The following is a 27180-nucleotide window of genomic DNA, read 5'->3' on the forward strand; positions in this document are numbered from 1 at the left end:
GAGGAAAGCCTTAGATTACAGGACGATATAGATGGGCTGGTAAGATGGGTGGAGCTGTGGCAAATGGAATTTAAGCCTGAGAAGTGTGAGGTGATACATTTTGGGAGGACTAACAAGGCAAGGGTATATACAATAGATGGTAGGACCCGAGGAAGTACAGAAGGTCAGAGGGACCTTGGTGTATTTGTCCATAAATCACCAAAGGCAGCAGCACAGTTAGATAAGGTGGTTAGGAAGGCATATGGGATACTTGCCTTTATTACCCAAGGCACAGAATATAAGAGCAGGGAGGTTATGATGGAGCTGTATAAAACGCGAGTTAGGCCACAGCTGGAGTACTGTATACAGTTCTGGGCACCACACTATAGGAAGGATGGGATTGCACTGGAGAGGGTGCAGAGGAGATTCACCAGGATGTTGCCTGGGCTGGAGCATTTCAGCTATGAAGAGAGACTGAAAAGGCTAGGGTTGTTTTCCTTGGAACAAAGAAGGCTGAGGGGGGACATGATTGAGGTATACAAAATTATGAGGGGCATTGATAGGAAGAGACTTTTTCCCTTAGTGGAAGGGTCAATAACCAGGGGGCATAGATTTAAGGTAAGGGGCAGGAGGTTTAGAGGGGATTTGAGGAAAAAATTTTTCACCCAGAGGGTGGTTGGAATCTGGAACACACTGCCTGAAGGGGTGGTAGAGGCAGGAAACCTCACAACATTTAAGAAGTATTTAGATGAGCACTTGAAACGCCACAGCATACAAGGCTACAGGCCAAGTGCTGGAAAATGGAACTAGAATAGTCAGATGCTTGATGGCCGGCATAGACAAGATGGGCCAAAGGGCCTTTTTCTGTGCTGTATAACTCTATGACTCTATTACAGCCTTGGTCCAAATGTGGATAAAAGAACTGAATTCCAGAGGTAAGGGGATAGTAACTGTCCTTGACATGAAGACAGCACTTGACCAAGTATGGCACCAAGCACAAGAGGAAAACTCACTGCTGGCTGGATTCATACTAGCACAAATCACTAGCTGTGATTCTTATAGACCAATTGTCGCCCCAGGACAACACTTCAGGAGTTCTTCAGGATAGTTCACTAGGCCCAACCATCTTCAGCTGCTTCATCAATGACCTCCCCTCCATCATAAGGTCAGAAGTGGGAATGTTTGCTGATGATTGCACAACGTTCAGTTCTATTTGCAACTGCTCAGATAATGAAATCGTCCCATGTAGCAAGACCTGGATAACATTCAGGCTTGGGCTGAAAAGTGGTAAGTAACTTCGCACTGCATATGTGCCAAGTAATGACCATCTCCAACAAGAGAGCGCCTAAGAACCTCCCCTTGACGTTCAACAGGATTACCATCCCCAAATCCTCCATTATAATATCAACCTGGGTTGGGCCGGGGGTTGTGGGGGGGGTGGTGAGATAATCATTGATCGCAAACTTAATGGTACGAACCATATAAATTGCTGTGGCTACAAGAGCAGGTCCGAGGCTGGGCATTCTGCAGCGAGTAACTCACCTCCTGACTCCCCAAAACCTGTCAACCATCTACAAGGCATAAATCAGAAGTGTGATGGAATACTCCCCACTTGCCTAGATGAGTGAAGCTCCAACAACACTGAAGAAGCTTAACGTCATCCAGGACAAAGCAGCCAGTTTGAATGGCGTTCCATCCACCACTTCAAGCATTCAATCTCTCCACCACCATGGCTCCAGTATGTAGCAATTACAACAGGCACTGCAGCAACTTTCCAAGGCTTATTCGATAAAAGTTGCAGGTTTGCAAGATACTTATACTCAGAAGGACAACGGCAGCAAGTGCATGGGAACACCATCATTTGTCTGTTGCCCTCCAAGGTATGCACCATCCTGATTTGGATTTATAGTGCCATTCCTTCACTGTCGTTGGTCAAAACTCTGGAACTCCCTCTCTAACAGCACTGTGGATTTAACTACACCAAACGGACTGTAGCTGTTTAAGGCGGCGGCTCATCGCCTTCTCAAGAGCAATTAACGACGGGCAATAAATGCTGGCCTTACCAGTGACAAAAATATCCCATGAATGAATAATGAAACAGCAACTGAATGTTTCAAGTAGAATGATTATATGTCTGACTTAAATGCTAAATTTAGTGACACTTAAGACAGGCACAATCCCGCATGGCAGACTGGTGCAAAAGGTGAAGTCACACGGGATCAGAGGTGAGCTGGCAAGATGGATACAGAACTGGCTCAGTCACAGAAGGCAGAGGGTCACAGTGGATGGGTGTTTTTCTGAATGGAGGGATGTGACTAGTGGTGTTCCGCAGGGATCAGTGCTAGGACCTTTGCTGTTTGTAGTATATATAAATGATTTGGAGGAAAATGTAGCTGGTCTGATTAGTAAGTTTGCGGACGACACAAAGGTTGGTGGAGTTGCGGATAATGATGAGGATTGTCAGAGGATACAGCAGGATATAGATCGGTTGGAGACTTGGGCGGAGAAATGGCAGATGGAGCTTAATCCGGACAAATGTGAGGTAATGCATTTTGGAAGGTCTAATGCAGGTGGGAGGTATACAGTAAATGGCAGAACCCTTAGGAGTACTGACAGGCAGAGAGATCTGGGCGTACAGGTCCACAGGTCACTGAAAGTGGCAACGCAGGTGGATAAAGTAGTCAAGAAGGCATACGGCATGCTTGCCTTCATCGGTTGGGGCATAGAGTATAAAAATTGGCAAGTCATGTTGCAGCTGTACAGAACCTTAGTTAGGCCACACTTAGAATATTGCGTGCAATTCTGGTCGCCACACTACCAGAAGGACGTGGAGGCTTTGGAAAGGGTACAGAGGAGGTTTACCAGGATGTTGCTTGGTCTGGAGGGCATTAGCTATGAGGAGAGGTTGGAAAAACTCGGATTGTTTTCACTGGAACGACGGAGGGGTGACATGATTGAGGTTTACAAAGTTATAAGCGGCATGGACAGAGTGGATAGTCAGAAGCTTTTTCCCAGGGTGGAAGAGTCAGTTACTCGGGGACATAGGTTTAAGGTGCGAGGGGCAAAGTTTAGAGGGGATGTGTGAGGCAAGTTTTTTTTACACAGAGGGTGATGAGTGCCTGGAACTTGCTGCCAGGGGAGGTGGTGGAAGCAGATACGATAGCGACGTTTAAGAGACATCTTGACAAATATATGAATAGTAAGGGGATAGAGGGATATGGGCCCCGGAAGTGCAGAAGGTGTTAGTTTCGGCAGGCATCAAGATCGGCGCAGGCTTGGAGGGCCGAATGGCCTGTTCCTGTGCTGTACTGTTCTTTGTTCTTTGAAGGTAACTGGCAACAGAAAATATTATACATAACCTTCAAATGAACAGAAGCTGAACAAAGAGGTAGCACTGCAACACATCCGCATTAATAAATCATCAAGTTCTTAACTACAGAGGTCGATCCAGTTCACCCTTACATATAATAATCCTGTTTCAAGGGGTTACTTTTCCAAGCTGTCATGTTTCCAGATATTTGACCTCAAATTAGGATTTGGAGAATTGAGGGCTGATCCTTCTTATCTCCAATCAGGCCTTTTCTTACATTTTAAATTGTCAATTGCAGAGACTATGAATAACACTACTGTCAAAGATACAGGCGGTCTTGCTTAACTCATGCAAGTGATCAACATACTATGTAGGTGGGTTGGCTGTTAGTGTAGTTTGAAAAAAAATTATCTGATGTATTCCAAGTATGATCACCTGCCGCTGGCCTTATCTACTTTTCTGACGGAACAGGTTGATATCTCCAAGACATTAAGAGGGAATTGAATGGCAGTGGATTTTTGCCATGTCAACTCCAGAAACCAACACAATGCTTAGGATCCAATGTGGAAGACAGCATGATAACATTTATTGGAGCCATGCTATTCTGCAAGTTGCAGAAATTAGTAATCCAACTTCCTCAAACTAAAAATGCCTCTGCATATACACAGCGATGTACAGAAGTCACAACATAGTACAGACGTGCCTACCGATGCATACTGATTCTAGAGGTTTCAACTGAATGAAGTATCAGCTTTGTTTTGTTGGTAGCAGTCTTGCCTCCAAGTCATAAAATTGTGGGTTCACGCCCCATTAGGGACATGAGAACATAATTTAGGGTGACATTCAGTGCAGATCTTCAGTTCTAAAGAAGGGTCACTGACCTGAAACGTTAACTCTGATTCTGTCTCCACAGATGCTGCCAGACCTGCTGAGTATTTCCAGCATTTCTTGTTTTAGTTCAGATTTCCAGCATCTGCAGTATTTTGCTTTTATCCTGGTTATTCATTCATTTGCTCTTTCTGGAACCTTTACACTATGCAAATTGGTAGCAGTATTTGCTGACATAATGCAAGAAATTGCGCTTGGCAAAGCAAATTGGTTGTTTGAAAATATTTTGGATAAGGCCCTATATAATGTGAGATCTTTCAGAAGAAATCAAAGTACTCAACAGTGTGCAGTTAACATTAAATCTGACTGGCTAAGTTAGTATAATGCAAACAACAATCAGCATTCTGTTGTTGAACATTCTAATGAGGCAATTAACTTCTTTATATATACATTAATAATCTAGTATCTAATATCATGGTTAACGTGATGTTCAGAACTGAGGTCCCATAATGAATTACTGTTCCCTGCTTTGGTACTGATCCAACTGGCTTTTCTTCATTCTACACTGAGAACAGGATTTCCTTTCGAGATTTTTTTTGCTTATATTTCAGAACCCAAAACAGTACAAGGGCCAATTCAGCAGTTCTGCTGTAATACATTTTCTTTAGTACTTGTATTTAACTCGTGAGAATAATGATGGGAAACTGATGAGTGGGTTGACTTGGATTACTTGTTAGCCTAAAAATTATCACACATTGCCACTTTAAATCATTTTGGAGTTCATTTGTTGTTCCAATGTTTCAAGTCAATGCTTTTTGGATTTTCCTTAGAACATTTGACAAGAATTTACTCGGGGCCGAGTAATGGCTGACTGGCAAAGACCAATCACACAGCCAGAAAAAGAAAAGGCAATTAATGCAAATTTTAAAGCCAGGATTTGGCATAAATTCAAAATATTGTATTTATCTGAAGGACTAGTGAACATAACACTGGAACTAACAAATTCTCCATGCCCACAGGCTAACAGCAGATGCTGTAATGCACTGTTTTCACCCACCTCCCCAACTCTCTTTCATGGTTCAAAAGCCATACCAATATGACTGATGTTGACAAGAGGAGGAAGACTGAAAAGAGATGGCACAGGGGTGCAATATAGTACGTAGGAAAGGTCATTTTATCAGAATAATATGGCATGCACGTAGAAGCCTAGCTGTACTTAAAGGAGTTCTCTCAGAGATTGAGAGGGAAAGATTTTGTTGTATGAATAGCTTCACTTATTCACTAAAAACCCAGTAACAGTACTTTTGTCCTAAACAGTAAAGATTGGACCAAAAAAAGCCATATTGATAATAATATCAGTTTCAAATGCAGAACATGTTCTGAATTAGTGCCATATATTCTGTAAAAAAAAAGGAAAGCCATAATGTTTCAGTTACATGGAATTCATTTTGGGCCTGTGTAAGCAACTGATGACCTTCAAAGTATACTGGTTAAAAAAGGGATAAAGCCCAAAACCCAATTTCAACCCCATCACAGTCTACTAAATATGAAGCAAGGAATTTTCTTTAACAGTACAAACTAACTTAAAAATTGCATTGTCACAACATGACCTCTAAAGTTTGAAAGTATAAAAAAATTCAAATGACATCAGCTAAATTCCACTGAAATTAAACTCTCAATGCAATAGTATGAACATATAGTACATTCATAGTTCTTGATTACCAGTTTTTTTTTAAAACTACAAAATAAACCTGTTGTTGTCTAGTGAATGAAATGAGGCTCTTCAGTAAATTTTGAAATTGCAGATCCAATTTTCACAAGACAAGATCAGTGTCTGCTTGGATTTTAGCTTGGACCATTTTGTCAGATTCAGATTCCATGCCCGTTTCGCCTGATTCTGGGGCAATTTTAAAATGACTAGCTAGATTCTGAATGATCTGCGGTTTCCTTGCTTTCTGCGACATTCAACGGCATTACAATCGCTGAATCTCCCACTGTCAACATCCTGGGGGTTACCATTAACCAGAAACTGAACTGGACCAGCTGTATAAATACTGTGACAACAAGAGCAGGTCAGGGGTTAGGAATCCTGTGGCGAGTTACGCACCTCCTGACTCCCCAAAGCCTGTCCCCCACCTACAAGGCACAAGTCAGGAGTGTGATGGAATACTCTCCACTTGCCTGGATGGATGCAGCTCCAACACTCAAGATGCTCGACACCATCCAGGACAAAGTAGCCCGCTTGATTGGCACCCAATCTACAAACATTCACTCCCTCCACCACCGACGCACAATGGCAGCAGTGTGTACCATCTATAAGATTCAGAATGCTGAAAACAGCGGAGGCCCGAGAGGAGTAGGGAAAGTGTCGGGGCATTTTTTAAAAAGTAATTAGGAGAGCGAAGATGGGGCATGAAAAATCACTGGCAGACAAGATGAAGGAAAATCCCAAGGCGTTTTATAAGTATGTTAGGTGCAAGAAGATAACCAGGGAAAAAGTGGGGCCCATTAGGGATCAAAGAAGCAATGTGTGTGTGGAGCCGGAGGACATAGGTGAGGTTTTTAACGATGACTTTTCATTTGTGTTCACTATGGAGAGGGACGATGTTGGGGTCGTGATCAGGAAGGGGGATTGTGATATACTTGATCAAGTTAGCATTGTAAAGGAAGCTGTATTAGCAGTCTTAAAGTCCAGGCTGCTATGTAAGTCAAGGGAGGAGATAGCGGGGGCTCTAACACAAATTTTCAGATCCTCTCTGGCCACAGGAGAGGTACTAGAGGATTGGAGGACAGCGAATGCGTTACCATTATTCAGAAAGGGTAGCAGGGATAAACCAGGTAATTACAGGCCGGTGAGTCTAACATCAGTGGTAGGGAAATTATTGGAAAAAATTCTGAGAGACAGGATTACTCTCCACTTGGAGAAGCAGGGATTAATCAGGAGTAGTCAGCATGGCTTTGTCAGGGGGAGATCCTGTCCAACAAATTTGATTGAATTTTTCGAGGAGGTGATTAGATGTGTAGATGAGGGTAAAGCAGTTGATGTAGTCTACATGGACTTCAGTAAGGCTTTTGATAAGGTCCAGCATGGGAGATTGGTTAAGAAAGTAAAAGCCCATGGGATCCAGGGTAATCTGGCAAATTGGATCCAAAATTGGCTTAGAGGAAGGAGGCAGAGGATTGTTTTTGTGAATGAAGGCCTGTGACCAGTGGTATACCGCAGGGATCGGTGCTGGGACCCTTACTGTTTGTAGTGTACATTAATGATTTAGATTTTAATATAGGAAGTATGATCAGAAAATTGGTGATGTCGTAAATAGTGAGGAGGAAAGCCTTAGACTGCAGGATAATATGGATGGGCTGGTAAGATGGGTGGAGCAGTGGCAAATGGAGTTTAATCCTAAGAAGTGTGAGGTGATGCACTTTGGGAGGACTAACAAGGCAATGGAATACACAATGGATGGTAGGACCCTAGGGAGTACAGAGGGTCGGAGGGACCTCGGGGTGCTTGTCCATAGATCACTGAAGGCAGCAGCACAGGTAGATTGGGTGGTTAGGAAGGCATATGGGAGACTTGCCTTTATTAGCCGTGGCATAGAATAGAAGAGCAGGGAGGTTATGATGGAGTTGTATAAAACGCTGGTTAGGCCACAGCTGGAGTACTGTATACAGTTCTGGTCACCACACTACAGGAAGGATGTGATTGCAATGGAGAGGGTGCAGAGGAGATTCACCAGGATGTTGCCTGGGCTGGAGCATTTCAGTTATGAAGACAGACTGGATAGGCTGGGGTTGTTTTCCTTAGAACAAAGGCGGCTAAGGGGGGACATGATTGAGGTAGACAAAATTATGAGGGGCATTGATAGGATAGATAGGAAGAAACTTTTTCCCTCAGCGGAGAGGTCAATAACTAGGGGGCATAGATTTAAGGTAAGGGGCAGAAGGTTTAGAGGGGAGTTGAAGAGAAATATTTTCACCCAGAGGGTGGTTGGAATCTGGAACACACTGCCTGAAGAGGTGGTAGAGGCAGGAACACTCACGAAATTCAAGAAGTATTTAGATGAGCACTTGAAACGCCATAACTAAGCTACAGGCCAAGTGCGGGGAGATGGGATTAGTTAGGACAGGTGATTGATGGTCGGCGCAGGTGCGTTGGGCCTGCTTCTGTGACGTAAAACTCTATGACTCTCTATGATTCTAAGGTGCACTGCAGCAATGTACCAATGCTCCTTAGACAGCACATTCCAAACCCGCAACCTCTACCACCTAGAAGGACAAGAGCAGCAGATGCATGGGAACACCACCACCTGCAAGTTCCCCTCCAAGCCACACATCATCCTGACTTGGAACTATATCGTCGCTCCTTCACTGTCGTTGGGCCAAAATCCTGGAACTCCCTTCCTAACAGCACTGTGAGTGTACCTACTCCACATGGACTGCAGTGGTTCAAGAAGGCAGCTCACCACCACCTTCTCAAGGGTAATTAGGGACGGGCAATAAATGTTGGCCTAGCCAGCAACGCCCACATCCCTTGAACAAACAAATAAAAAATCAAGAATCAGACAAATCAGTGAGCGTATGTCTGGCAGTGAGAACAGTGGAAGAGGATACCACTAGTTAAGGTGAACTAAGAGAAGAAAGAAACCGAGAAAATTCTCAAAATGAACCCCCGACTGTAAAATTGAACAACACAGAAATCTTAAGGAGATATGATACCATATTTAACTATTTGTCTGACCAGCAGAGAAAGAACCTAACAACACTGCTAAGGGAGATTGAGAAAGTTTGTAGGGACAAACCAAGTCGTACCTCTTTAACTATTCACGATGTAGATGTAGGAAACCTCCCACCTACAAAACAACACCCATATAGACCGAGCCCCAATAAATTAGCTCAAGTCCACAAAGAAATTCAGTACCTGCTGGGCAATGATCTAATTGAACCGAGTCAAAGCAGCTGGAGTTCACCCATTGTATTTTCCCCAAAACCCGATGGAACAACAAGACTTTGTATTGACTACCGCAAAGTTAATGCAATAACACGAACAGACTCATACCTAATACCCCGCATTGAACACTGCTTTGATTGAGTAGGAAACTCCGCCTACATTAGCAAAACTGATTTACTAAAAGGACACTGGCAAGTCCCCATGACCAAGAAATCTCAGCTTTTGTAAACCCCGATGGCATATTTCAATGTAAAGTCATGCCATTCGGTTTAAAAAAATGCCGCAGCAACATTTCAGAGACAGACAAATCAGGTGGTGGTTGGTTTAAACAATTGTGCTGTCTACCGGGATAGCCTATTGGTCTATAGCGACACCTGGGAAGACCACCCAAACTATTTAAGAGCACTACTTTAAGTGTCTACAGAACGCTAACCTAGTGGCCAATTTAGTTAAAAACGAGTTTGTGAAGGCAAAAGTAACTTCTTTAGGACGTACTGTGGGTAGGCAGTGGCGTAGTGCTATTATCACTGGACAAGTAACCCAGAAACCCAGGGTATTTCTCTGGGGACATGGGTTTGAATCCCACCACAGCAGAAGGTGGAATTTGAATTTAATTAATAAATCTGGAATTAAAAGCTAGTCTAATGATGGCCATGAAACCATTGTCGATTGTTGTAAAAACCCATCTGGTTCACTAATGTCCTTTAGGGAAGGAATTCTGCTGTCCTTACCTAGTCTGGCCGACATGAGACTCCAGACCCATAGCAATGTGGTTAACTCATTGCATGCCCTCTGAAATGGCCTAGCAAGCCACTCAGTTGTACCTAACCACTATAAAGTCAAATAAAAAGGAATGAAACCGGACGGACCATCCAGCATCGACCTAGGCACCAGAAACGACAACAGCAAACCCAGCCCTGTCAACTCTGCAAAATCCTCCTTACTAACATCTGGGGGCTTGTGCCAAAGTTGGGAGAGCTGTTCCACAGACTAGTCAAGCAACAGCCTGACATAGTCATACTCACGGAATCATACCTTACATACAATGTCCCAGACACTGCCATCACCATCCCCGGGTATGTCCTGTCCCACTGGCAGGACAGACCCACCAGAGGTGGTGGCACAGTGGTATACAGTAGGGAGGGAGTTGCCCTGGGAGTCCTCAACATCGACTCCGGACCCCATGAAGTCTCATGGCATCAGGTCAAACAAGGGCAAGGTAACCTCCTACTGATTACCACCTACTGCCCTTCCTCAGCTGATGACTCAGTACTCCTCCATGTTGAACACCACTTGGAGAAAGCACTGAGGGTGGCAAGGGCACAAAATGTACTCTGGGTGGGGGACTTCAATGACCATCACGAAGAGTGGCTCGGTAGCACCACTACTGACCGAGCTGGTCGAGTCCTAAAGGACATAGCTGCGAGACTGGCTCTGCGGCAGGTAGTGAGGGAACCAACACGAGGGAAAAACATACTTGACCTCGTCCTCACCAATCTGCCTGCCGCAGATGCTTCTGTCCATGACTGTATTGGTAGGAATGACAATCGCACATTCCTTGTGGAGACGAAGTCCCGCCTTCACATTGAGGATACCGTCCATCGTGTTGTGTGGCACTACCACTGTGCTAAATGGGATAGATTTTGAACAGATCTAGCAATGGAAAACTGGGCAACCATGAGGCGCTGTGGGCCATCTGCAGCAGCAGAATTGTACTCAACCACAATCTGTAACCTCAAGGCCCGGCATATCCCCCACTCTACAATTACCATCAAGCCAGGAGACCAACCCTGGTTCAATGAAGAGTGCAGGAGGGCATGCCAGGAGCAGCACCAGGCATACCTCAAAATGAGGTGTCAACCTGGTGAAGTTACAACACAGGACTATCTGCGTGCCAAACTGCGTAAGCAGCATGTGATAGACAGAGCTAAGCGATCCCATAACCAACGGATCAGATCTAAGTCTGCAGTCCTGCCACATCCACTCGTGAATGGTGGTGGACAATTAAACAATTAACTGGAGGAGGTGGCTCCACAAATATCCCCATCCTCAATGATGGGGGAGGCCAGCACATCAGTGCAAAAGACAAGGCTGAAGCATTTGCAACAATCTTCAGCCAGAAGTGCCGAGTTGATGATCCATCTCGGCCTCCTCCTGAAGTCCCCAGCATCACAGATACCAGACTTCAGCCAATTCGATTCACTCCGCGTGATATCAAGAAACGACTGAAGGCACTGGATATTGCAAAAGCTACGGGCCCTGACAATATTCCGGCAATAGTACTGAAGACCTGTGCTCCAGAACTTGCCGCGCCCCTAGCCAAGCTGTTCCAGTACGGCTACAACACTGGTATCTACCCTGCAATGTGGAAAATTGCCCAGGTATGTGCTGTACACAAAAAGCAGGACAAGTCCAACCCGGCCAATTACCGCCCCATCAGCCTACTCTCAATCATCAGTAAAGTGATGAAAGGTGTCATCAACAGTGCCATCAAGCGGCACTTGCTTAGCAATAACCTGCTCAGTGACACTCAGTTTGGGTTCCGCCAGGGCCACTCAGCTCCTGACCTCATTACAGCCTTGGTTCAAACATGGACAAAAGAGCTGAACTCAAGAGGTGAGGTGAGAGTGACTGCCCTTGACATCAAGGCAGCATTTGACCGAGTATGGCATCAAGGAGCCCTAGCAAAACTGAGGTCAATGGGAATCAGGGGGAAAACCCTCCACTGGCTGGAGTCATACCTAGCACAAAGGAAGACGATTGTGGTTGTTGGAGGTCAATCATCTGAGCTCCAGGACATCACTGCAGGAGTTCCTCAGGGTAGTGTCCTGGGCCCAACCATCTTCAGCTGCTTCATCAATGACCTATCTTCAATCATAAGGTCAGAAGTGGGGACGTTCGCTGATGATTGCCCAATGCTCAGCACCATTCCTGACTCCTCAGATACTGAAGCACTCAGTGTAGAAATGCAGCAAGAACTGGACAATATCCAGGCTTGGGCTTATAAGTGGCAAGTAACATTCACGCCACACAAGTAAGTACCAGGCAATGACCATCTCCAACAAGAGAGAATCTAACCATCTCCCCTTGACATTCAATGGCATTAACATCGCTGAATCCCCCACTATCAACATCCTAGGGGCTACCATTGACCAGAAACTGAACTGGAGTAGCCATATAAATAGCATGGTTACAAGAGCAGGTCAGAGGCTAGGAATCCTGAGGCGAGTAACTCACCTCCTGATTCCCCAAATCCTGTCCACCTTCTACAAGGCACAAGTCAGGAGTGTAACAGAATACTTTCCACTTGCCTGGATGGGTGCAGCTTCAACAACACTCAAGAAGCTGGACACCATCCAGGACAAAGCAGCCCGCTTGATTGCCACCCCATCTACAAACATTCACTCCCTCCGTCACCGATGCACGGTAGCAGCAGTGTGTACCATCTACAAGATGCACTGCAGCAATGCACCAAGGCTCCTTAGACAGTACCTTCCAAACCCGCGACCTCTACCAACTAGACGGACAAGGGCAGCAAATGCATGGGAACACCACCACCTGCAAGTTCCCCTCCAAGTCACACACCATCAGACTTGGAACTATATCGCCGTTCCATCACTGTCGCTGGGTCAAAATCCTGGAACTCCCTTCCTAAACAGCACTGTGGGTATACCAACCCCAAATGGACTGCAGCGGTTTAAGAAGGCAGCTCACCACCACCTTCTCAAGGGCAATTAGGGATGGGCAATAAATGCCGGCCTAACCAGCGACGCCCACATCCCTGAATGAATAAAAAAAAATTGTCGGCCAAAGTCAGATGTTGCAAGGGGCAGCAAAAGTACAAACCCTGGTCGATTCCCCATTCCCAAGACTAAGAGGAATAATGCAACCTATTAAAGAAAAACACTAAGATTGTGTGGTCAGAACGGCGCCAGATGGCTTTTGAAAAGTTGAAGGCAATTTTAACGAATGAACCTGTATTGGAACCCCCAAATTTCAGCACATCCTTTAAGGTGGCTATTGATGCCAGCGATGTAGGAGTAGAAACGCTCTTACTCCAAGATGATGACTCAGGCCTTGAGAGGTTAATTGGCTATTTTTCAAGAAAACTAAATGAACAATTACGCAAATATTCAACAGTAGAAAATTCAACACTGGGACTTCTGTTGGCCCTTCAACATTTCGTATTTTATATTAATAATGGACACAGGGAAATTCTGATATATACTGGTCACAACCCTGGGGAAGACAATGATATCGCAGATGCCCTAACCAGAATTTAAACACTGTACTATCAGGAAACTGTGAAAGACTAATGACAGTAAACCTAAGGAATGCATGTGATGAATCAGTATAGCTCTCTGCTATCTTGTGTCCTTACTTTCCTTTCTTTCTAAAATAAAAAACAGAAAAAAGAAATACCAAGGAATTTCACGTTTTCGCTTTTGCGGGGAGGTGTCACACTCACGAAAGGATCAGTTATGAACTAAAGTGAACTGGACCAATCATGAACTGTAAAAATGAACTGGTGAATTAAACTCCAAAAAAAAGGATACATTCTGCTGCAGACAAGATGGAAGAAGAGGTCAGGTGACCCCTCCTGTACTGCAAATATATGGAGGCTAAACCCATCATCGCGTCTGGACCGGTTCTGGGAAAGTACATTAAAATGCTAAACAGGCCATTCAATGCTAAATGCATTTTCAAGAATTGGGTTTACAAAGACCTTCACAGACAGGATGACTCCAGATTCAAGGCCAAGATAATAGGTGGGATATAACACCACTTTATTTAGTTAAGCCACATTCAAACCCCATTGTGTAACAATAGCCCCACATCCAAAAACTTTGTATGAACATACCAGGGGAGAGCATCTATGGCCACCTGACCTAAACCAAACCTGATAAGATTTTCCCTTCAAAAAGGGAAAGACAGAGAGAGAGAGAAAGCCAGCCAACAAGGAAGCTAAGAGATCCATTCCAGCCAAGAATAAGACCCTGCTTTTAACAGGGTGGCACAGTGGCTCAGTGGTTAACACTGCAGCCTCACAGCTACAGTGACCCGGGTTTGCTTCTGGGTGCTGCCTGTGCGGAGTTTGCAAGTTCTCCCTGTGACCGCGTGGGTTTCCGCCGGGTGCTCCGGTTTCCTCCCACAGCCTAAGACTTGCAGGTTGATAGGTAAATTGGCCATTGTAAATTGCCCTAGTGTAGGCAGGTGGTAGGAGAATTGAGGGAAGATGGGGATGTGGAAGGGAATATGGGATTAATGTAGGATTAGTATAAATGGGTGGTTGATGGTCGGCACAGACTCGGTGGGCCGAAGGGCCTGTTTCAGTGCTGTATCTCTCCATGACTCTGACTCTATCTTTAAACCACTGAGGCAGAGACTGCAAAGGTAACCCTGAAAACTCTCCAACTGAGAAATTTTAACAAGATTGTCCACCAACTTTAACTGAGTCTTAAACAAAAGAATCTGTAATACTTCAGAGAACCAAGAAAAGGAACATCAGGCCTGCAACACTGGTAAAAATTCCTCCCGGAAAAACCAAGGAGGTTTCAAAGTGAACTCTTTTTACAACAATCAGACTTAAATGCATGCTATCCTCCAATCTCTACCTTTCCTTGTGTGTGTATACATGTGTGCACCTGCGTGAGGGGACAAGGTTGCAAACATTTTCAGGTATTCTTTAATAAATAGTTACCTTTCTTTTGACCCTACGAGAAAACCTGTTGTTTCTTTGACCTTTAAAACAACTGGGGACTAACACTTAAAAAAAAAAGACTTGCAGTCAGTTGAGGGGAGAAAAGTGGAAGTCACCCACACTATCTCCCACCTGTCCATAATACCTTTGTAATTGGCTTTGTTAAAATTTAAGACTGTAATTTTAGACTTACTGACAACACTCAAACTCAAACTGAAATTCTACCATATTACGACCACTCTTCCCAGAGTATCCTTTACTGTAAGATTACTAATTAATCCTACCTACTGCAAATACTATATCTAAAATAGCCTGTTCCCCAGATGGTTCCTCGACATATTGTTCTAGATTAACAACGAAACCAGCTTGAACCCTGACGTTAAAGTTACCATTTCTACATAATTTGAGGACTTGCTAGGCAAGGGAACCAAGATATGGGAGATGTGTATCACATATTATATGCCTTAATATTATGAAGGCTTGCAGTGAACTGACAGTTTGTGGACAACTGATAGTTGAATTACCCCTCCAATCAAACACAAATTTATGAAGCAGGTTTTAAACCTCTTTATCAGTAGGCCACGTAAGGCCTGACTATTCAAATGAAAGAGAAGATTTGATTTATTTAGCACCTTTCACAACCACCAACTTATCAAAATGCTTTACAGTCTGTGAAGTACCCATCAAGTGTAGTCACTGTTGTAAATGTAGGAAATATGGCAGCCAATATGCGCACTGCAAGCTCCCATAAACAGCAATGTAATAATGACCAGATAATCTGTTTTTGTGATGTTGATTGAGGGATAAATATTGACCAAGACACTGGGGATAACTCCCCTACTCTTCTTCTAAATAGTGCCATGGGATCTTTTATGTTCACCTGAGAGGGCAGACGGGACATTGGTTTAATGTCTCATTCAAAAGACGGCACCTCTGACAGCACAGCACCCCATCAGCTCTGCACTGGAGTGTCAACCCTGGCTTTTGTGCTCAAGTTCTGCAACAAATGGTCAACACTATCATACAATATAAACAACAAATGTGGAAGTCAAATTAAAATACTAACTTAATATTTTTTTAAATTAAAAAATTAATTCATGGGTCACAGACGTCACTGCCAAGGCCATCACTTATTGCCCTCCTTAACTGTCCCTCAGTAGCTGGTGGTGAGATGACCTCTTGAGCTGCTCCAGTCCGTCTGGTGATGGTACTCCACAGTGCTGTTAGTTGGGGTGTTGCAGGATTTTAACCTAATGACGATGAAAGGAAAGGAGGTGGTGGTGTTCCCATGTTCTTGCTGCCCTTGTACTTCTAGATGGTAGAGGCCAGAGTTTGGGAGGTGTGTCGAAGAAGCCTTGGTGCATTGAAACTTGTATATGATACGCACTACAGCCACAATGCAAAGAGTGAATATTTAAGGTGCTGGATGGGGTGACAATCATGCAGACTGCTTTGTCCTGGATGGTGTTGAGCTTTTTCAGTGTTGTTGGAGCGGTGTTCATCCAGGCAAATGGCAAATATTCCACCACACTTCTGACATGCCTTGTAGATAGTGGAAGGACTTTGGGGAATCAGAAGGTGAATCACTCATTGCAGAATACCCAGCTTCTGACCTGCTCTTGTAGTCAGAGTACTTATGTGGGAGGCCCAGTTGAGTTTCTAGTCAATGGTGCCCCCTGTGATGTTAATAGGGGCAGAGTTAGATGATGATAATGTCATTGAGTGTCGGGGGAGGAGGTTAGATGTACTCTTGTTGGTGATGATCAATTGCCTGGCACTTATGCAGCAAAAAAACACTCCAGCTAGGTGCTTAAATCTTGTGCTCCAGAACTAGCTACACTACTAGCCAAGCAGTGCCTGCACAGCTACAACAGTTGCATCTACCCAACAAAGTTGCCCAGGTATGTCCTGTCCACAAAAAGCAGGCCAAATCCAATCCAGCCAATTACCACTCCATCAGCCTACTCTCAATCATCAACAAAGTGATGGAAGCTGTTGTCGACAGTCCTATCAAAAAGCACTTACTCATCAATAACCTGCTCACCGATGCTCAGTTTAGGTTCCACCGAGGTCACTCACCTTATTACAAGCTTGGGCCAAATATGGACCAATGAGCTGAATTCCAGAGATGAGTTGAGAGTGACTGCCCTCAACGTCAAGGCAACATTCATCAAGGAGCCCTAGTAAAATTGTGATTAATGAGGATTGTGGGAATACTGTTCACTGGCTGGAGTCATACCTAGCACAAAGGAAGATGGCTGGATGATTGTGGAGGCCAATCATCTCAGCACCAGGACATTCTTTCAGCCATTCACGAGTGGATGTGGCAAGGCTACAGAGCTTTGATTTGATTAACTGTTTCTCGGATTGCTTAGCTCTGTCTATAGTATGCTGTTTCCACAATTCATCATGAATCTGCTGTAGTGTCACCAAGTACATCCAGTGCTGCTTCGCACTGAACCAAAGTTGGTCATATGTCTTGATGGTCATGGCAGAGGAAGATGCAGATTGTGACAGAAGACAACTTTGTTGCTGTTCATGGCCCACAGCGCCTCATGGATGCCCAGTTTTGTGCTGCTAGATATGTTCTGAATCTATCCCATCTAACATGGTGGTAGTGCCACATAACACAACAGATGGTGTGCTCAGTGTAAAGATGGTTCTTTGTCACGATGAGGATTGTGCAGTGGCCGCTCCTACCAATGGACAAATGCAATTGTGACAGATAGATTGGTGAGGATGAGGTCAAGTAGGTTTTTTTCTCGTGTTGGTGCTCGCATCACCCACCACAAACCTAGTCGGGCAGCTAAATCCTCGAGGACATGGCCAGCTTAGTCAATTGTGCTGCTAGCGAGCCACTCTTGGTGATGGACATTAGGTCTGCCCAGGGTACATTCTGTGCCTTTGCTGTCCTCAGTGCTTCTTCCAGATGGTGTTCAGCATGGAGAAGTATTAATTCATCAGCTGAGGGAAAGTAATTGGCAAATTTCCTTGCCCATGTCTGATCTAACGCCATAAGGCATCATGGGCTCCAGAGTCAATATTGAAAGTCCCAGGGCCTCTCCCTCTCAATCATACACTACTGTGCTGCATCTGTCTGGCCGGTGGGATACCAATGGTATGGAATGAATCTGGGATATTGCTTGCTAGGTATGATTCTGTGGCCTGAATTTTGCCCGCCCCATGAGGGTGGACTTCGAGGAGAACGTGCCAAGAAAATAGGGGGAAGCCATGTCGGGACGGTTGCCTGCGCATTCCCGCCACCTGGAAACTTTCTCAGGGCAGGCTGGGAAGTGTATCATCTGTACTAAGGGGTGAATTTGCAGTCTCGCCGCTGGAAGTCACCAGCTGAATACAGGCCGTCTACCACATGATCAGAGCCAGAGGCTCCAAGCTACAAAGAGGTTGGGTGCATTCACGAAAGGCCACAATCACAGCCGAGACCGATCCAGCACCTACCTGTCTAGGTCCTGGTTATTTAATGAATGATGTGTAGGCATTGAGGGTGTCTCCATTTTGAGGCACCCTCGCAGTCCCTTACCTGCTTCAGTAGCGCCCACCTCCCTCGGCTGGGCTGCTGAGGCTCGAAAGCAGCCAGCTCTTTGATTGGGCTGGCTGCATCAGGAGCCCACCCTTAACTGGACAGCAGGCTAGGAGGTAGCCAATTAGGAGGCTGCCTCCAGGAAGACTCCGGCAACAGTCTCGCTGCTCGCAAGCATAGGCTCGGGACCCCCATTTGGTCCCGGCGTCGAGGTCCTGAAGCCCACAAGAAAATTCTGCCCTGTTTGTCAGGCTTGACTAGTCTCTGGAACAACTTTCCTTATTTTGGCATAAGTCCTCAAACGATAGCGAAGAGGAGTTTGCAAAGTTGACAGAGTTGGGCCTGCCTTTGCCGTGTCCAAATCCAATGCCTAGGTCGATGCCGAGTGGTCTGTCTGGTTTTATTCTTATTGTATTTTTTGGTAATGGTTTGATACACTGGAGTGGCTTGCTAGGTCATTTCAGACAGCAGTCAGCCATATTGCTGTGGGTCGCATACAAGGCTGGACCAGATAAGGACAGCAGGTTTTCTTTCTAAAGGGCGTTAGTGAACCAGTTGTTTTTTCACAACAATCTAATAGCTTCATAGTCATCATGCTAAATTCAAATTCACAAACTGCTATGGTGGGATTTGAACTCATGTCTGGGATTATTAGCACATGTTTCTGGATTGCTAGTCCAGTAACATAGCTACTGTTCTGATGAAAGGTCACAGACCTAAACAGTTAACTCCGCTTCTCTCTCCACACATGCTGCCAAACCTGAGTATTTCCTGCATTTTTTGTTTATATTTCAGATTTCCAGCATCTGCAGTATTTTGCTTTTGTACTAACATAGCTACTGTGCCTGGTAATGTTGACAAAAGTGTTAGTAGGAAGAGAGATCAATTAAAAAATAAATTTGGTGTTTACATGCTAACATGCTTATTATGGCAAATGCCTAAAACTAAATAGATAGTATCAGCCCTGCAAAAGTTTGACTTATGAAAGTTTAATCTACCGTAAAATGCTGAGCATAAATTGCAGCTTCAGATTTTTACAAGCTGGTAGAGAGAGAGTGTACTTTGCCTTTTGCTGTGTGTCATAAAAATACTGTTTGATTTTTCCACCTATTTCTTTCTGAAGGAATGGGAGTAAGCCAATTGGTCCACGGAGCATGCTTGACTGTTTTGTTGGCTACAGCATCTCTATTGTTTTAATCCAAAATTACTCCGTTTCACCATATCCCTGAATACCTTTATTCCTCAAGTATCTATTTTTCTTTTACACACCTCAATTGATTCAGCTTCTAGGCTTTCTAAAACATAAAATGGTTACAGCATAGGAGGCGGCTAGGTGTGATTGCTTAGTTGGACTCGCACCAGAACACAGTTGACATGAGCGTGGCCAAGACCTCAAGGGCAGAATTCCTGCAGTTACTCGAAGAATTCTCCTGACAGCTCCTTCGCACAGAGGATCGTGGACGGAAAATAGCTCCCTCATCATGAAGTGGTTAGGGCTTAAAAATGGGGCAAAATACAGATACAGTCCAGTTCCACCCGTTTCCAGTCCCTTGGCCGGACATCCAGCCCAGGCCGTCTCGACTCAGACTGCAATTTTAGGTTTAACATTGCCAATCTTGTAGTAGATCAAAAATTATATAACACGAATTATAAAGTAAACCTTCATCTTACAAAGTATTACAAAATAATTACAGCACAAAAACAGGTGTTGGCTGAACAGGTTTGTGTGGGTGCTTATGCTCCACACAATCCTCCTCCCACTCTTCCTCATCTAACCCTATCAACATATCCCTCTATCCCTTTCTCCCTCATCTGGCTATATAGCTTCCCCTTTAATGCATCTATTTAGTCGCCTCAATGACTTCTTGTGGTAGTGAATTCCACATTCTAACCATGCTCTGGGTAAAGATGTTTCTCCTGCATTCCCTAATAAATTTAATAGCGACTATCTTATATTTATGGCCTCTAGCTTTGGTCTGCCCCACAAATAGAGATGTCTGTCCCATCAAATCCTGTCATAATCCAAAAGATCTCTACCAGGTACCCCTCAGTCTTCTCTTTTTTAGATGAAAGAGCCCCAGCCTGTTACTAATTGTAGTAAATCTTCTTGTTACCTTCTCCAGCACCCCAATCGCCTTTTGATAACATGGAGACCATAACTGTTCAGAGTACTCCAAGCGCGGTGGCTGATTTAAATAGCCGGGGCGTGCCGCTCCCTCCCCGCCCCCACGATCATGTGGAGGGGCGGGCTGTCCATCCCCGGCAATGGCATCAACTGCAGGCGTTGAAGCCGTTTTTAAAGGGCTTTGAGCCCTGCCGTTAAATTAAAATAGTTAAAGATACAGTTAATAAAATTTTTTTTTTTTTTTAAATACATTTACTTTTCCCCCCTTAACACTTCCCTTGTCCACTTGATCTCCACCCACAAAGTGCATAAATTTACACGTCATAAACTTACTCTTCGCACCATCCCCTACACCAATGATGTTACTTTGACCCCGCCCCACATCCCGCACAGATAAACTTACCTCCTCCCCTCTACCCACAAGCGTCCCGCCTCGTTTCCCCGGGCAGGGATCCGAAGGTGCGGGAGTACCGGCCAGCGGCAGGAAGATTGCAGCGGGATGCTAGACGGCGGCGTAGGTATGATTAATTCATTAATTTTAATTTATTTAAATATGTTAATGGGGGAGCCCAGTCATCAAACGACGGGGGTGGGGGAGGAGTGGGGGCCACACCTCCTCCGGCAATATTGGGCCGGGCCCTCCTGGCGTCAGGGTGTGTAGCAGCCCTCTCCTGAAGGCATTTTCCAGCCCCCCCCCCACTGTCATGAACCCCGACGTTGGTGGGGGGGGGGGGGGAGGGGGGGGCGAGGTCTGCGAAATTCAGCCCAATGTCTCTGCTTTTAATTTTATCACTCTAGAAATAAATAGCCTCATTAACCTGTGTTGCAACTTTGAGTGATTTGTGCAGCTGTAACTCCCAGATCCCTCTGTCCCTCTACCTCATTTAGACACTTAGGCTGCAAAATTGGACATGACATGAAAATGGGTGAGGGGATTGCAACGCCTCAGAGTTTAAATGATTGCAGCCGCCTGCAGGCAATGCTAAGTGTAGTGTTAAGTGGCTGCATGCCTGACTAGGGGGTGCAAAATATTGAGAGACTAGCACAAGTTAAAGCTAGCCTGCACCTTTTAAAAGGGAGGTGCATTCTGGCTGGAGCAAAGGTGAGAAGTCATTATAGAAGCATAGAAAATAGGAGCAGGAGTAGGCCATTCGGCCCTAAAAGCCTGCTCCGCCATTCGATATGATCATGGCTGATCATCCACTTCGATGCATTTTTCCACACTATCCCCATATCCACTTATGTCATTGGTATTTAGAAATCTGTCAATCTCTGCTTTAAACATAGTCAATGACTGAGCATCTACAGCCCTCTGGGGTACAGAATTCCAAAGATTCACAACCCTCTGAGTAAATAAATTTATCCTCATCTCAGTCCTAAGTAGCTTCTCCCTTATTTTGAAATTGTGTCCCCTGGTTCTAGACTCCCCAACCAGGGGAAACATCTTAGCTACATCTACCCTGTCTATCCCTTTAAGTATTTTGTAGGTTTCAATGAGATCACCTCTCATTCTCCGAAACTCTAGAGAATACATGCCCAATTTCCCCAATCTCTCTTCATGAACACTCAATGGCACAACATGGCAGAGGAAGGGCTCAAAGATTTTCAAACATGGCACTGGAGGTCTTGGTGCAGGAGGGGGGAGAGGAGAGATGTGATCTTACTACGAGGGGCCAGGAGGCCCTCCAGCCAAACTTGCAGAAGGCAGTGTGACCAGATAACTGTGGCTGTCAATTCCAGGAGCCGAGGCATGAAGATCTGGATGCAGTACCCGCAAAAAGGTCAATAACCTCACTCCAGTGTTCAATGTCATTGAATGTATCTTCAAATGCTATATCCCAACAATTCCACCACCAGTCTCTCACACAGCTCAATTCCCCATACTCTCAATCAACTACCAACAATCTCCATCAATCCTGACTATGTCATAGCTTCACCTCATCCTCACACACTTTGCACTGCTGCTTGCCTCACACTTACATCTCACAGCTTGCGCACTCTGCCAGCTATATAATCGTGACAGCCACATCACCCAACGGGACAAGGTGGCGCATTGCCGGAGGCAGTCACACCGAACTGACTGCATGTCCTTACCCCAATGAAGGAGACAGTGGTCATCATCATTCAAGCAGCCATGGCTGAGGCCTGAAATCATCAAAAATGATGGTATGCTCATACCTAATCCTCTTTCTCACATCCAACAATCACCTCTGATTTACGAGCTGCAGATGGTGTAAGCATGCATCTCTTACTTCAACACTCCCTCCCTTCACTGCAACCCGACACTTATGCCTTTGTCTTTACAGATACTCAAGAACTGCAATCTGGCCAGGCAGTGATGGAAGAGCAGGATGACAGTGAAGAAGAAGAAACACTGTCACTCGCTCTCACACTTGCAGCCATCAACTCAGATATTGACCTGTGTCATTCAGAGGATCGCTTAAAGGCAGGATCTGCACATAGTGAGATACTGGGTACGAGTGGCCTGCAGAGGACAAGGTCACACACGAGGGCACACACCATTTTTCCCTCGTTAGTTGTCTCACCACCTGCTGCAGGCCCAGTCTGGCAGATATGTCCTTCAGGAATCAGCCAACTTAGTCAATGTGATATTACTGAGCCACATTTAGTGATGCATGTTGAAGTCCCCCACCCAGAGTACATTCTGTGTCCTTGTTGCCCTCAGTGCTTCTTCCAAATGATATTCAACATGAAGGAGTGCTGATTCGTCAGCTCCTTCGACAGCACCTCCCAAACCCGTGACCTTTACCACCTAGAAGGACAGGATAGCGGGGTACGGGAACACCACCAGTTCCAAGTTCCCCTCCTAGTCACACCCCATCATGACTTGGAAATATATTGTTGTTCCTTCATCCTTGCTGGATCAAAATCCTCCCTAACAATACTGTGGGAGTATCTTAACCATATGAATTGTAGTGGCCCAAGGGGCAGCTCACCACCACCTTCTCAATTTCAATTGTTAATGGACAATAAATGCTGGCCTTGCTAGTAGCACTCACAATCTGTGAATGAATGTAAAAAAAAAGCCCAGCAGTTGTGTTCGTTTTTAAAGTTGCACTTTGGAGTAATCAAACATGTACTGTACTTCTATTTTTCCTTGGGAGGTGGGCTTATACATCTCCAATGCCTTGAGGGTATTAAGAGCCAATCACATGTGTGGGACTGGAGTCACATGTAGGCCGCAGTAGGTAGTAGGTAAGTGTTGTCGGTCCCTTCCTTGGGGGGAAAAACAGTAAAACACCTGAGTTTTTATGACACTCCAGCAACTTTCATGATAACATTTTCTTGGTGCCAGCCCACAAATCACCAGTTTTATTTAAGTTAATTTCTTAACTTCATGCTCGGATTTGAACTTAAGACCTCGAGGTTGCTTGTCTAATACTGTAACCATGAGGCTTACTGTTTCAGAAAACACAATTGTTCACATGTTAAAGTTGGAGGTCCATCATAGCAAAAATTAAAAAATAAAATTTGGCTAGCAACCTACCTTGATGATTCAGCCCAAAAGGGTGATGTTGCTGTGCTGACTCGTTCATCTTTATTAAACACTAGAACAGGCGAGGTAGCCGCATCCTTTTTAGAAAGCGAAGGAGCCCCTATGCAAAAAGCCATGAAGTTAATTGAGAACAGCATCTCTAAAATTCAGTTCACTAGTGCCTTTTCATGTAGTCTTAAAATAGTCATTTGGTAGCAGAGAACTGCCTATCATACAAGTGAGTAATGAGTAATGTGATATATGAATTTCAACACCAGCGTGATGCTAGGTATATAGGCCGTACGTCCCAAAGACTGGCGGATCGTATCAAACACAAAAGCGTTTCTGCTGTTCGCAACGGGCAAGGTAGAGGCTGTACCCTACCAGCCCATTCTTGCAAAACTCAAAACACAGTGTCCAACATTAGATGTGACGGGTTAAAAAAATAAAATCCCATAGGATCCAGGGAAATGCAGCAAGGTGGAAACAAAATTGGCTCAGTGGCAGGAAACAAAGGGTAATTGTTTTACAGCTGTTTTTGCGACTGGAGGGCTGTTTCCAGTAGCGTTCCGCAGGGTACAGCACTGGGTCCCGTGTTTTTTGTAGTATACATTAATGATTAGGATGTAAAGGGAGAGGGCATGATCAAGAAGTTTGCAGACGACACAAAGATTAGCCCTGTGGTAGATAGTGAGGAGGATAGCTGTAGGCTGCAGGGAGATATTGATGGTCTGGTCAGATGGGCAGAAAAGTGGAATTCAACCTGGAGAAGTGTGAGGTGATGCATTTGGGGAGGTGAAACAAGGCAAAGGAATACACAATTAATGAGAAAATACTGAAGTGTAGAAGAAGTGAGGGACCTCGGAGTGAATATCCACAGATCCCAGAAGGTAGCAGGACAGGTCGAAAGGTGGTTAAGAATCCATATGGAACCCTTTCCTTTATTAGCTGAGATATAGAATATGAGTGGGGAGGTTATGCTGGAACTGTATAACTCATTGGTTCGGCCACAACTTGGGTACGGTGTGCAGTTCACGTCACCTCATTACAGAAAGGATGCAATTGCACTAGAGAGGGTACAATGGAAATTTATGAGGATGTTACCAGGACTGGAAAATTACAGCTATGAGGAAAGATTGGATAGGCTGGGGTTGTTCTCCTTGGATCAGCGAAGGTTGGGTGGAGCTCTAATTGAAATGTAAAAAATTTTGAGGCGCCTGGATGAAGTGGAGGTGAAGGGTCTATTTACCTTGGCAGAGAAGTCAGTGATGAGGGGGCATAGATTTAAAGTGATCGGTAGAAAAATTAGAGGAGAGATGAGGAAAAACATTTTCACCCAGAGGGTGGTGGGGGTCTGGAACTCACTTCCCGAAAGGATAGTTGAGGCAGAAACCCTCAAACTCATTCAAAAGGAGTCTGGATATGCACCTCAAGTGCTGTAATCTGCAGGGCTATGCACCAAATGCTGGAATTTGGGATGAGAATCGGTGGATTGTTTTTCGGCCGGCACAGACGCGATGGGCTAAGTGGCCTCGTTCTGTGCCTTACACTTTTTATGGTTCAATGTGATTCGGCAATTGGACAACATTTGCTAAATAATCCTCAGTGTGCTAAGAATTAAGCTGACAACCAATTTAGGATTGTCAGTAGGGCTCACAGTCTGGCTTATTAGCATGTACTGGAAGCTACATACATTAATATACAGAGCCCTGTTCTTTGCAGACAGAAAGAACATGTACACACATTGCACCTGTTTCAGCTAAACAAAATAAGTGACAGCTATTCGCTGGTTCATTCCTCAGGGCAATGCCTTAACCAATTAGAGTCAAACTGCCTGGTTTAAATTTCAAACAAAGGTTGGCAGTTAACTGTCAGTCACCATAAACTGGTGCATTCTCCATGGCAACGCCTCTACCAATCAGAGTTCATTTGCCAACTAATCAGCACTCACTTCTCAAACAGTGTAAAGTTGTTGTTTTCCCTTATATTGGTATTCTTGCGGGTTGTCATGATGAGTGCAAGACGAAAAGCTTCGACAACATGTCTCTATTTTCAGCAATATTCAAGTCTTAAAGTGCATACTGCTATTCTTCCTATCCAGGCATTAATTTTGCAAATGCCCTTTAGGGAAGGAACCTGCTGTCCTTACCTGGTTTGGCCTACATGGGAATCCAGACCCACAGCAATGTGGTTGACTCTTAAATGCACTCTGAGATGGCCTAGCAAGCCACTCAGTTGTATCTATCCGCTACAAAGTCAATAAAGAATGAAACCGGACGGACAACCCGGCATCGACCTAGGCACCGGAAACGACCACAGCAATCCCAGCCCTGTCAACCCTGCAAAGTCCTCCTTACTAACATTTGGGGGCTTGTGCCAAAGTTGGGAGAGCTGTCCCACAGGCTAGTCAAGCAACAGCCTGACATAGTCATACTCACAGAATCATACCCGACAGATAACGTCCTAGACACCGCCATCACAATCCCCGTGTATGTCCTTTCCCATCGGCAGGACGGACCCAGCAGAGGTGGCGGCACAATGGTATACAGTAGGGAGGGAGTCGCCCTGAGAGTCCTCAACATTGACTCCGGACCCTATGAAGTCTCATGGCATCAGGTCAAACATAGGCAAGGAAACCTCCTGCTGATTACCATCTACCGCCCTCCCTCAGTTGATGAATCAGTACTCCTCCATGTTGAACACCACCTGGAAGAAGCACTGAGGGTGGCAAGGGTGCAGAATGTGCTCTGGGTGGGGGACTTCAATGTCCATCACGAAGAGTGGCTCGGTAGCACCACTACGGACCGAGCTGGCCGTCGAGTCATAAAAGACATAGCTGCTAGACTGCATCTGCGGCAAGTGGTGAGGGAACCAACACGAGGGAAAAACATACTTAACCTCGTCCTCACCAATCTGCCTGCCGCATATGCATCTGTCCATGAGAGTACTGGCAGGAGTGACCACCGCATAGTCCTTGTGGAGACGAAGTCCTGCCTTCACATTGAGGATACCCTCCATCATGTTGAGTGGCACTATCACCGTGCTAAATGGGATAGATTTCGAACAGATCTAGCAATGCAAAACTGGGCATCCATGAGGCGCTGTGGGCCATCAGCAGCAGCAGAATTGTACTCAACCACAATCTGTAACCTCATGGCCCGGCATATCCTCCACTCTACCATTACCATAAAGCTGGGGGACCAACCCTGGTTCAATGAAGAGTGCAGGAGGGCACGCCAGGAGCAGTACCAG

The 27180-nt window shown here is 45.1% G+C and overlaps 1 protein-coding gene across 5 annotated transcripts in view; it reads right to left on the reverse strand.

The window, feature by feature from the left end:
• The window catches only part of kiaa1328 (KIAA1328 ortholog), a 356647-nt gene that overhangs the window by 56675 nt on the left and 272792 nt on the right, over positions 1-27180 (reverse strand). For 3 of the 5 annotated variants that reach the window (XM_068031551.1, XM_068031569.1, XM_068031559.1), the window contains one exon: positions 23941-24049. The exons of the other annotated variants lie outside the window; for them this stretch is intronic. In XM_068031551.1, the coding sequence (XP_067887652.1) occupies positions 23941-24049 (109 nt within the window). The remainder of the gene's footprint in view (positions 1-23940; positions 24050-27180) is intronic. 5 annotated transcript variants of the gene reach the window in all.

This window comes from Heterodontus francisci, chromosome 1 (genome assembly GCF_036365525.1).
Source record: "Heterodontus francisci isolate sHetFra1 chromosome 1, sHetFra1.hap1, whole genome shotgun sequence".
Classification (NCBI taxonomy): domain Eukaryota; kingdom Metazoa; phylum Chordata; class Chondrichthyes; order Heterodontiformes; family Heterodontidae; genus Heterodontus; species Heterodontus francisci.